Genomic DNA, 12,100 nt, shown 5'->3' with positions numbered 1-12,100 from the left:
TGTAACAAAATGGGGTATAAATTCTAACGAATCGTGCCGGTAGTCAAGTTGTCTCAAATCAATGCCGTCTTGGCTTCCTTGCCCATCCTGTTCGAAACTTCGTGGAATTGATCCGGGGGAAAACATGAGCTTCTGTGTTGAAAACCACCTCTGTGAGTGGGAGGAGTTCCCTTGGCGAGAATAAGAGGTAGAGATATTTCAGAGTCTCAGCCTGGATGAAAAAAGAAGATTAGTAACTCAGCTGCTTATTTTAAGTATCCTAAGGGTGCTGCTGCTGCTGCTGGTAGATAACTGTTGAACCTACCAGCCAAAAGCTCTCCATGTTATCCCTGGTCGTAGGTGGGATACTATTTACGTCGCCAAGAGATACATACCCTTCCCCATGGGAAGGGATGGTATATTTCTCAAACGCCTCGAATATCTCCCAACCCCATTCCCGATACATGGGGTCCTCAGTTATCCGCCACATCATAAACAGGCTTTCTATCGTTTCCGGACGCTGTCGGTTATGCGCATCAAGCTGCATGACAATGTAATCTTGCTTCCAGCCGGAAATGGAATCTCTGCTGCGAGGAAGGCGACTCTTTCCCGGAACAGGCTTGAGGTCCGCATCGTCCGCATCGAACCAGGTGATCTCGGGAGCCAACCCTGTCTTCGTGACTTTGTACATGCCCCAGCATGTCTTGATAAGTTCTTTGGCAAGGTTCATCTGTTTCTCTTTCTCGTCGCTCCAACCGTGGCTCTTTTTTGCTTCTGCTACTGTGAGCCCGCCAGTTACACCTGATGCAATTGTTCCTGGCAAGAAGCAGACGAGATGATCCATCTTGGGGGATAGTTTACCGCCAATTCCAGAGGGCAATTCGGAGACGAAATGCATGTTTGAATATTTCGTCGTGGTGATCATATGCTTTTGGATTCCAGATAAGGCTTCAGACCACATTTCAAGATAGATCGGTTCAGAGGTCTGCAGATACTGTTTTAAGAGATATTCTGTTTGTAGTCAGTTTGAGAGTTCTAGTGAGGATTAGGATAGCAGGCGGAATATACCGTAGTATGAATCACCGCGACTCCCAAGGCGAATTTCATTAGTTGTAAAGCGACCGCTTTGTGGGTCTACAAAAATGGGGAGGAGGCCATCTTCCATGACGTTGTCGTCAAGGGTTTGCATTACTTTCTCTGCTTTGCGCCAGTATATTTCATTGCCGGTAAGGTTGGCGAGATATTTCATTTCCAGTTGGAGACTTGCTGCTTCCGCCATCGAAGAAGCTCCGCCGTCAGCATGCGAAATGATTCCTTGTTTTGTCCGCAGGTGGATACTTGCATACGGGATCCCTGATGGGGATTCATATGCACCGAGAAGTCGATCTGCCAGGTCAACCGCCTTTGACAAATATACGAAGTCTCGTCGAGAGGCGGCACCTGGAAGTTGGCCTGAAAGGTAATGTGCAGAGAGAAAGCCGCCGAGCATGCGAATCGTCGTCTCAAACGTGTTGACGTCTTGGTCTTGATCATATGTAAGTTTACGTTGGAGCCATTTGCGGGCGGCTCCCAGTTGAGTGGTTAGGTTCATTATCATCATAGTGTCTAGGCTGTCAACAATAATCCAGCCCAGGCCCTCCGGGCTCATTTGGGTGCCTGTTTTGGAGATTGGGTGGAATTCGTCCTGGCCTGAGGAAGCACGGGATGGGGAATATTTATTCTTTTGTTAGTCCACACGTCGAGTCTATGAGCTTGCAGGTAGGTATTGGCAAGGAATATCAGAACGAACCCCAGGCGTATTTTGTATAGGCATCCCAGCTGTTCACGAATGCGTCCTTAACTCTTTCCCGGCGATATTCCCAATTGCTTGTCTTCCATCTGTAGAGACGCAAACCATCTGGCAAGTCATTGATATGCAAAACCACACCCAGTAAAAGAGAAGCACAGGCAGCATATAATGTCGCAAGTCTCAGGGTTGCTCTCAATGTCCATGTTGAAGTCTGCGTGGTCTTGATGGGTGATTTCTTGCCTGACGAGCTCATTTTCGCGCCAGATTCCAGCTCTTTTTATCTTTTCGCTTTGGGGAAACGGGAGATGATTTATCCTTCCATGACTACATTCGCCTTGCATTATTTATTAACCGTGATGCGGGGTGGAAACGGTGGGGACAAGTAAAAGGTCTGGCGTTTAGCCTCACCGTGGCAGTTAGCCTGTGCGAGATCCATATAGAGTTCAAGTGAGGGCCTGTTCGGTGCGTCCGTACTTTTTGAACGCAATAGTGGATCTCATTAAAAATAGCATTATTTATCAATTAATTAGTAGCAAGCCGGTGTTGCGCCATCACACTATTCCATAATTGAGATCACTCCATGCTTGCTTTTTAATTTCACATTCAACACAGATGTGTTGAGATCATATTCTCTCAAATCCATGATTGATTTGTCTATATTTTAACCCTCATTATTAGCTTAGAATTCATGAAAGCAGTGAATAAGAATGTTGCAGTATGATGTTTCAATGCAATATTTGAATGTGAAAAATAACAATACTCAAATCTCTACAATTTCAATTTCATTAAATCAGTGATTGGGTTCTCAATTATTATCTTTTCAAACATTCTCTCAAATATATTTTAAAACATCATTTTATTAAACATTTATTATCTTTTGAAAGCAAACATCTGCTTCTCAAATCAAACTACTCAGAATATTATAAAATTTCATAATGAAAAAACTCTGCTTGTTGAAATTCTTGAAAATGAAAAAGAAAGGATTGAATACAGACAACAACTTCAAATTTATAAATTGAAATCTTATCATATAGATTGTCAAACAATCAACAGATTAAATAATAATTAAAAATATATATAATTATTATTATTATTATTATTATTTTTCAATTATAAATATATGCAGTTAGTGATTATGACATTTATCTGAACTGCTTCAGAATTTTTCAAATCAAGAATAATTTAATATATAAAAGCAATTTAAAACATGTATTATTAGAATATTTCAGCTCAGAATCAAACAATTATTTAAACTGTTCAATTAAAAAAATCAAAATTAAAAGAATGTCAACAAATCAACATAATTAAATTTGAAAATAAAAGAAATAAACATTGTAAAAAAACAGCTTTATTAAAAACAAGAAAAAGAAAAACCACTGACAATAACTATAATATCAATAAAAAATAAATTAAGCATTTCAAAAACAAATTAAAATTAATTATAAACAAATTTAAAAATGACATCAAAATATAGGTTTTTTCAAATATTTAATTAAAAAAATATTTTAAATTACTGTATTAAATAATAAATTCAAATTTAATTGTTTCAATTCAAATTTCTTTTTCAATTTCAATTTCAATTCTAAATACTTTATATAAAGTAACAGAAAATCCTCTGGATTTTCATATAATTAACAATTTAAATATAAATTATTTAAATCATCTTTAAATTTTGTTAAATATGATTTGAAGTATTCATATTCAAGCTCCAACTGCATTATTGTAACAAAAAGTTTCTTTTTACACTTTATTGAATAAGTCCTTCACTTTGGCTTTGTTTCAAATCTGAAGTAATGCACACTTTTTCTTTACATAAATCAGATATCTTACCATTTTTGCAAATATGATTCTCTTATTTTTCTCTTAATAAAAGCTCATATTACAATTCTTTGAAAGCAGACTTCTAATTCATTTGCTTTTTTTACAACTTTATCAGGCATTTTATTATCATATATACTCATATGAGCAGACACTCAGTGAAGATAAATAGAACAATTAAATGGGATTTTTCTTTAAATATTTTGAAAACTTTTAACATCAGCTCTAACATTGACTGTTCATTGTTGATTTTATTACTTTGAAATCTTTTAAACTCAGCTGAATTCAGATATAATTATATGCTTTTTGAGAAGAATAATGAATTGCATAAATGTTTCTCAATAAAAATATATAATATTTTTAATATAATTAAAGTGAGTATTTGAATTCAGCAGCTGAACAGTATACAAAGTATTGATGAAAAATCTTTCATATAATACTTTTTTTTATAACATTAAAAAGATTCTTATCATCAAATTCATAGCTATTTTGACAAACAATTGTTGATGAAAATTGATATATTATTGAATTATGATTTGTAGAATCTGTTTATTCATCTCATTATTTTATTATTAATTATTTTTCATATTAATCTTCACTGATCAATCTTTTGTATAATGAAAAAAGAAGTTTGTAAAAATGTGTTTTTTTTGAATTAATTCTGAACTTCATTTAAAAAGAATGTGTTTTTGCAAGCTTCTTTCTAATCAATATTAATTAATTATCTTCATTATGAATGTTATTCTACACTATTCTACATAGTCATATGCTGTTGATGTTAAATACTGTTTATTTATATGATTTTAATGAAATATGTAAGTATAACTGCTCAATTCACTGAATATCTGATCTTTTTCATTTATACTTTACAAAAAAAAGCTGTAATATTAGTACAGTCACTCTGCTCACTGAATGATCATCATATTGAGCTGTACTTTTTAAAAAAAGTGGAGATCTGTATAAAAAGAATGAGTATACACTGCCCCACCGAACAGGCTCTGAATATCCAATCTCTTGCTATTAACCACTAGTTAAATATGGAGAGATAGGAGTTAAAAATCTTATCCACAGATTATTATTCTCCATATTTTAATACGAATGCCACCAGGGAATTCTTTTCTTTGGAACAATAAAATTTTCTTTTTCTTTTTTATCCATTTTTTTGATATACAAAAATTGTTGTGTTCGCTGTGTGTAAAAATATAGAACTTTATTGGAGATGTTACTAGTGCCTGGGGCTACCATCTCCGTATCGCTGACTGCGCCTGCTGGTTAACTTTGTTGAAAATGTAGAAATACGGATCAATAGCTCCAATATATTTGACATTGTTCGTAACCCAGCGATGCCAGGTGAATTTCTCAACGGAATTTGTACTCACGGCTTCACAAGGAAAATCGCATTTTACCTTTTCTTCGGCTAACCAACCATAACCGGTCGGCTATGCTGCGCTTAACTACTCAGACTGACAGGACAACTCCGACGTATCTCTTTGGCTCTTTCTCCCCGCCATTGGACGCAATTGTCGCCATACTCGAAGTGGTTGACATTGCACCGGAGCTTTGTAATTATGATTTTTATGGATCTGACTCCTTTTTCGTTGTTTGGGGCGCTTCCCACGGTTAACCTATCTATATATATCTTTGTGCGTGCACCGTTTTCCAGAGAGCAGAACTGCCTCGGTTGAATAAAAAACGGCCTCAAACGAGTGTCCACAGAAACGCTGGGCATTGAGTTGTTGTTTTCCTAGGCCTTGGGACAGTTAAGAACCCTACATTCTGGACATATCGCAAATCTCTCCCTCCTCTCAATTTCTGCTCTGATGTCAGATCGTCCTATCCCATTCCCCCCCCCCGTTCTTCAGCGGCTCAGCGGCTGTGCATAACGTTATCATAGTTTGCAAGCAGAAGCATCCGAAGCCCCACTGTCTGCCGCTGCCTCTCACATAATCTTGCGAATCATCCCTCACACGCACGTTCGTTCGTTACAATCCTCCATAACATGGGTACCAACAAAGAAAAAACCCCTTGGGACAAGATTCAGTCCTTCCTCAGCACCGCTTCCGCCTACCCTGAGACCTCCAGTTGGGATGCGTCATGTATGAAGGCCGTCAAGCTCGTCAAAGTCGAGCCGAGCACCGTCGAATTCGAATTCACAGTGACAGGGCGAATGTGCAATTCGCTGGGAATATTACACGGCGGCTGCTCAACGACGATTCTGGACGTGCTAACGTCGGCAGCAGTGCTGTCAGTTCCCGGTAGCGACCCGACGCTTTCGACGCTCAGTCGGACATTGACAGTGACGTTTCTGAGGCCTATACCGGTGGGTACAAAGGTGAGGGTCGTGGTTCGGTTGGTGGCTGCGGGAAAGAAGTTCGTTAATTTCACAGGGAGTCTTCTGACGATGGATGGGAAGGTTTGTGCTAGCTGTGTGCACGACAAAGCAGTGTTCAGGCAGGGGAGATTGTGACGAAAGCGGGACCAATCTTGATTAGACGTGAGGGTGGATGATCCGGTTATTGACTAAAAGGGCAACGGATGGATAAATATAGAGAGGTAGAAAACATCTGGTCCTATTGAGGAGATCCTTGCTCCCTTTGAAAAGAATAGTACTTTTCATTTTGAAGCTCAAGACGGGCTTGCATGAAGTGAGGCGACAATTAGATATTGTAGCGCCTTCATGCACACTCTATAGTACTTCTCTCCTCTTAGACTTTTTGATATCGTTTCCAATTCCTACCTTTTTCTTAGTGCATGCAGCATGTTTAGCAAATCAAACTGCATGTGTGTTTATCATCACTCGCCCCATTGGATCTCCCAGGATCGAGGAAGTTTACTAGTAAATAAAGACAGTTGTGCCAATAGGTTCTGGAACGTGTTTCCTCACTCTACGGGCGCATCGCTCACAGAACTTGGAATGCCATTGACCAGGAATGGCTCAACTGACTTTCCCAAGGGATGCTAAGTTCTCTGCTGGGATCAAATCAGGTATGCGATCGTACCATCGCCCCGCCAGATACGCCTCCAGCGACTGATGAGGATGTTGCAGAAGGAAGCCATATTTTGTTGAACATCTCATTCATATTCAAATATCGCCATCTCTGCTGTTCCGTTTCTCTCGGGGAACTGGCCGATTGACTTCAGAGGTGTGTCGCACTTGACTGTCTGTTGCGATGGAAGACTTACTTTACTGACTTCCCCGCCAGATAACTACAAACAACCCTTCCGCCGACGGCTATTTTGCTAATCTCTATCTCCCCTCAGTCGTCGAGAATACCAGTATCCACTGTGCGTTCTTTATTCACAGGTAACTACTATATTATTTTCTACGCATCATTCGTTCTCATATCATACATTTCCACCTCCTCCTTGCTTGCGGGGCCGTCATTGTGCTAAAACGTCGTCATAACCACCCCGCGAATTGCATCTTCCCCGCCAAATTTCTCCAAAAGTTCCAGTTAACAAACATGTTCAAATATGCGATAGATATACGCATTCCCTGAAGAATTTCTCCAATTACCCGCACTGTCAGTCAACTGTGACTTGCCCATCCATCGCCAGTCATGACCAGTCCCACCCGTGAACGCCGTCCGTCAATCGGAGCTCCAATATCAGATCTGCAGGGCCCCGTTGGACCTGGATTCAGCCGCCCGAAACACAAACGTACATTTACTGGGTTGCTGCCCCAGGATATCAAAAAAGTCGAAGCCAGCATCCCGGAACCGCAGCGAGAAGCGTATGTATTGCTTCTGCACACACCCCCCATCCTAGGGCTGCTTTTCTAGTATCGGAAAAATTGCCTATTGTTACTAGGTGGCTTTGCATTGAATTTTGTAGGAGGAAGTTAAGCTAATGTTTTGTTTGAACTTGTAGCTGGCGCAAGTTTGTATGATTACTGTCCTTGCCTTCAAATATTTCCTGTTTGATAAATAGGGGTATGAGTACTAACAACTTGTCTTTGATGACTTATGGTAGTCTGCAGAAGAATTCAAGACGAAAGATGAATTCGGGGTATGTATTGTTTAAAAAAAAATTTTTTTTTTAACAACCTTTTTTCTGGAGTATTGGAAGCTTGTTAACGAAAGGAATAGAAAGAAGTTGTTCGCCATGTCGAAACTACCCTTGCTCGGTCGCTCTTCAACTGTGATGAATTGTAGGTTCTTTGCGTAGACCCCCCAAGGAGGATGTCAATTCCAATTCGAATGAGCTCACTGTGTCCATAGGGCGGCATACTCTGGCACTGCATTGGCATTTCGTGACCGACTTATTATTGAATGGAATAAAACTCAACAGCGACAGACATTTGTAGACCAGAAGAGAGTTTACTGTATGTATTTAGCCCCCGAGTCTGTTTCGCGATTCTACTGACTTTGTAGATCTTTCTCTTGAATTTTTGATGGGGCGAGCTTTGGACAATGCTATGCTGAATGTGGGATTGAAGCAAGTTGCGAGAGGTATGATACCCGTCCCCGGTCCTAAGGTCACCACTAATGCAACTATTGTAGACGGGCTGAAAGACCTTGGCTTTCGTATAGAGGATGTCATTAGTCAAGAGCATGATGCAGCCTTGGGAAACGGCGGACTTGGACGTCTTGCAGCCTGCTTCCTTGACAGCCTCGCATCTCTTAACTACCCTGCATGGGGGTATGGATTGCGATATCGATACGGTATTTTTAAGCAAGAGATAATCAACGGCTATCAGATTGAAGTCCCTGATTACTGGCTCGATTTCAACCCATGGGAGTTCCCTCGCTATGATGTTACTGTTGATATCCAGTTTTATGGTTCGGTTAGAAAATATCAGGATGAAAATGGGAAAACTAACTACTCTTGGGAAGACGGAGAAATTGTTCAAGCAGTTGCCTATGATGTGCCCATTCCTGGCTATGCAACACCAACGACCAACAATCTCCGTCTTTGGTCAAGTAAGGCTGCCAGTGGGGAGTTTGATTTCCAAAAATTCAACGCAGGCGAATATGAAAGCGCTGTTACCGATCAGCAGCGCGCGGAAACCATATCGGCTGTTCTCTACCCTAATGATAGCCTTGACCGCGGTAAGGAACTGCGCTTGAAACAGCAATACTTTTGGTGTGCGGCTTCACTTTATGATATTGTTAGGCGATTCAAAAAGACTAAACGCGCATGGTCAGAGTTCCCTGATCAAGTGGCGATCCAGCTGAACGACACTCATCCAACTCTTGCAATAGTGGAACTGCAACGAATCCTCATTGATCAAGAGGGACTAGAATGGAATGCGGCTTGGACTATCGTTTCCAGCACATTCGGCTATACGAATCACACTGTTTTGCCCGAAGCCTTGGAGAAATGGTCCGTTCCTCTGATCCAGACCCTCCTTCCTAGGCATTTGCAAATTATCTACGATATAAATTTGCTCTTCCTTCAAATGGTGGAGAAAATGTTCCCGAAGGATCGTGATCTGTTAAGGAACGTTTCGATAATCGAAGAGTCTCAGCCGAAAATGGTTCGAATGGCCCATTTGGCAATTATCGGATCTCACAAAGTCAATGGCGTAGCAGAGCTACACTCCGACCTCATCAAGACGACTATATTTAAGGATTTCGTTGAGATATATGGGCCGGACAAATTCACGAATGTAACAAACGGCATCACACCTAGAAGATGGCTCCATCAGGCCAATCCTCGCCTCTCTAACCTCATTGCGTCGAAGCTTAGTGACGGCTTTTTGAAGGATCTCACATTACTCGATAAGCTTGAGGCATACATCGACGACAAATCGTTCAGGAGAGAGTGGGCGGATATCAAACATGCTAACAAGGTTCGCCTTGCGAACCATATCTTTAGTACCACCGGGATCCGTGTCGACCCGAAAGCGCTGTTTGATATACAGGTTAAGCGGATCCACGAATACAAGCGGCAACAATTAAACATTTTTGGCGTAATACACAGGTATCTTAAAATAAAAGCAATGAGTGCTAAGGAACGAGCAAAACTTGTTCCTCGTGTGTCAATCTTTGGGGGGAAAGCTGCACCAGGATACTGGATGGCGAAATCCATTATCCATCTTATTAACCAAGTGGGGTCAGTTGTTAACAGTGATCCGGATGTTGGTGATCTCTTGAAAGTCATCTTCGTGGAAGACTATAACGTTAGTCAGTAAGGAAATGATTTGCCCTGCTTCGGATATCAGCGAGCATATCTCAACTGCTGGTACGGAGGCTAGCGGGACAAGTAATATGAAATTCGTCCTTAATGGGGGACTTATAATTGGCACATGCGATGGCGCGAATGTGAGCCCACCTTATCATATTCCGAATGACCCAACTTCTAATCATATGCATATAACCCCTAGATCGAGATTACCCGCGAGATTGGAGAACAAAACATCTTCCTTTTCGGTACTCTCGCTGAAGACGTTGAAGATCTCCGCCATGCCCATATTTATGAGAAGGATAGCATCACCCTAGGTAACGACCTGACCGCTGTCTTTGATACCATCAAGTCAGGGACGTTTGGCGATGCCAGCTCATTTTCGGCACTGATTTCGGCAATCACCGAACATGGAGATTACTACCTGGTCTCAGACGATTTCCATTCTTATATCACGACGCAAGATATGGTGGATGAAGCCTATCGGGATCAAGATGGCTGGTTGGAGAAGTGTATTTTGAGCGTGTCGAGGATGGGATTTTTCTCGTCTGATAGGGTTATCGCGGAGTATGCTGATAGTATATGGAATATAGAACCAGTTGAGGCTCCGGAGTAGGGTGAGCTCTCATGTTATGATTGGGCTTTTTTCAGACCGTGGAGTGGAATGGTGGAAGTGATTCCAAAGTGGCATTGGATATTCCTTCGTTTGTCAGTTAATTATTATTACTATTATCCAGAATTGCGATTTCAATTGTTTTCTGGAAGAAGTAGCGCAGTTTCAATAAGTCCCACAAAGGTGGGAGCGGCCATGGGTCGCGATTCCAGATTTCTCCAAACGAGTGTCTATTTCGAGATTGTTTACTCGTGCAACCTATGATTCACATTTTATATTACTACACAAATAAAGTCTTTTCGGCCAATTTATCAACGCCTCCATGGTGCGTTCATCCACTATGCTTTTCTATGCAGGCCCCAATCGCATCTCTAACGTCCAATTCCAGCTCCTTCGCCGTCCCATCTCGGGTCCGTGTATTTCTCGGGATGTACAGTAAAGCACATATAGCACGATTCTCCACTCTTGCGCGATTCCAAAACCACCAAGGTTGCCTGTTCGCTCCCATTTTCGTTAAAATATACGTGCCAGTGAGACAGTAACAGCAATGCTAGTGGGCCCTTGTGCTGCAGCAGGTTGCGGTAGGCAGGTTCTACCTGAGTGATGAAGGCGATGAAGGGGGGGAACTGGAGTATGGGGTTTAGAATGATGGAGGAGTTTGCAAAAAGCTGTGTCCTCTATGGCGGAATTGCAGGTGTCCACCGTAACTACAGAGGAAGCCAGGAGCGAAACAAATCCTCCCCCCTCCCTCCCTCCCTTAGAGAGTCGCTGCATGCTCATCAACGACGTCACCACATTCAGAAGCAAAAAGCAATAATTTGCTCCTCCTCGCTATCGGCATGGTCTGCCAAACGCATCGCGAACCGCACTGCGCGCCCTCAACCGTTCAGCTAGCTTCCAAACCTCCTCTCCTCCAGTCCATCACTAGTCGCCAGCTTGTGGCCAGCCAGCCCAGATCCCGATGTGACGGGGGTCTCGAGGACCAAGTATCCTCTGCCCGGCTAGTTTCCGCGTACGAAACTGTGATAGAAGCGATGTGTATGTAATGTGCGTACCTGAAACTTAATCTACTAAACCCCCCACAAGCGCGAAGTGTTGTTGCCTGAATCCTCCTACTCTCGCTCTAAGAGAGGGGAAAAAAATATAAAGAGCATTTCAAACTGGTGACGAAAGTGATAACCCATGACGTATATATATAAATGCAGCATAATAAAATAAACTTAAATTATGGAAATACCCATCCCAAGTTTATTGCTAATATACAGACTGGTATGTATAGCCTATTCTCTAGCGGAGCCTAGAGATGTAAAAAGTTCACTTGTTCGGTGAAGTATGCCAAGCAAGGAAGAAGGAAATATCAAAAACGTTCAAATATGCGTGTACGCGATGATAGATGCGGATGTGCTGGTTATAAGATAGAATGACCAGCTCAACTCTTTTTATAAGGTACAAAAACCGCCGTAAACCGCCGTAATAATATTGGTTGTTTTTCCAGTACCGGTTGAGACACATGACAAAAATCCAGGAAACTATATGGAGATCCAGAGGCAACGTGTATGAAGACTTGAAAGTTAAATCTGACAATTGGTGTGATAAATGGTATTTTGGTCGTTGAGCCGAATGCTGAGAATATAGCAACAGTTGGGCAGAGACAGTAACGCGTAAACTGCAAAATTCAATTTCATGAGGCTGTAAGCTCCGAAAGCCTCTTTTCCAACTCCGGCACTGCACGGAGCTGGAGATCAATTTTCTTCCTTCTCACTGTTTTATTTTTC

General features: G+C 41.6%; 3 protein-coding genes across 3 annotated transcripts; 2 read left to right on the top strand and 1 right to left on the bottom strand.

Moving 5' to 3' along the window:
• Positions 1-198: 198 nt before the first annotated feature.
• HCAG_08449 (mannosyl-oligosaccharide 1,2-alpha-mannosidase) lies at positions 199-2,021 on the bottom strand (the record flags this gene model as incomplete). The annotated part of the gene is made up of 4 exons (XM_001536617.1): positions 199-211; positions 375-990; positions 1,048-1,668; positions 1,769-2,021. The coding sequence occupies 4 exons, from the start codon at positions 2,019-2,021 to the stop codon at positions 199-201; spliced, it is 1,503 nt and encodes a 500-aa protein (XP_001536667.1).
• A 3,564-nt stretch (positions 2,022-5,585) lies between these two features.
• HCAG_08448 (predicted protein) lies at positions 5,586-6,163 on the top strand (the record flags this gene model as incomplete). Its single annotated transcript, XM_001536616.1, has 2 exons — positions 5,586-5,956; positions 6,136-6,163. 2 exons carry the CDS (start codon positions 5,586-5,588, stop codon positions 6,161-6,163), a joined length of 399 nt encoding a protein of 132 aa, XP_001536666.1.
• Positions 6,164-7,146: 983 nt separating this feature from the next.
• On the top strand, positions 7,147-10,589 carry HCAG_08447 (glycogen phosphorylase; the record flags this gene model as incomplete). The annotated part of the gene is made up of 11 exons (XM_001536615.1): positions 7,147-7,319; positions 7,457-7,469; positions 7,559-7,594; positions 7,675-7,736; positions 7,807-7,910; positions 7,960-8,037; positions 8,119-8,671; positions 8,702-9,718; positions 9,753-9,852; positions 9,915-10,290; positions 10,450-10,589. The coding sequence occupies 11 exons, from the start codon at positions 7,147-7,149 to the stop codon at positions 10,587-10,589; spliced, it is 2,652 nt and encodes an 883-aa protein (XP_001536665.1).
• Between the last annotated feature and the right edge of the window lie 1,511 nt (positions 10,590-12,100).

This window comes from Histoplasma capsulatum, genomic scaffold (assembly GCF_000149585.1).
Source record: "Histoplasma capsulatum NAm1 scaffold_11 genomic scaffold, whole genome shotgun sequence".
Taxonomy (NCBI): domain Eukaryota; kingdom Fungi; phylum Ascomycota; class Eurotiomycetes; order Onygenales; family Ajellomycetaceae; genus Histoplasma; species Histoplasma mississippiense.
Note: the sequence above shows the minus strand (reverse complement) of the source record. Positions and strands in the feature narration are given on the sequence as shown.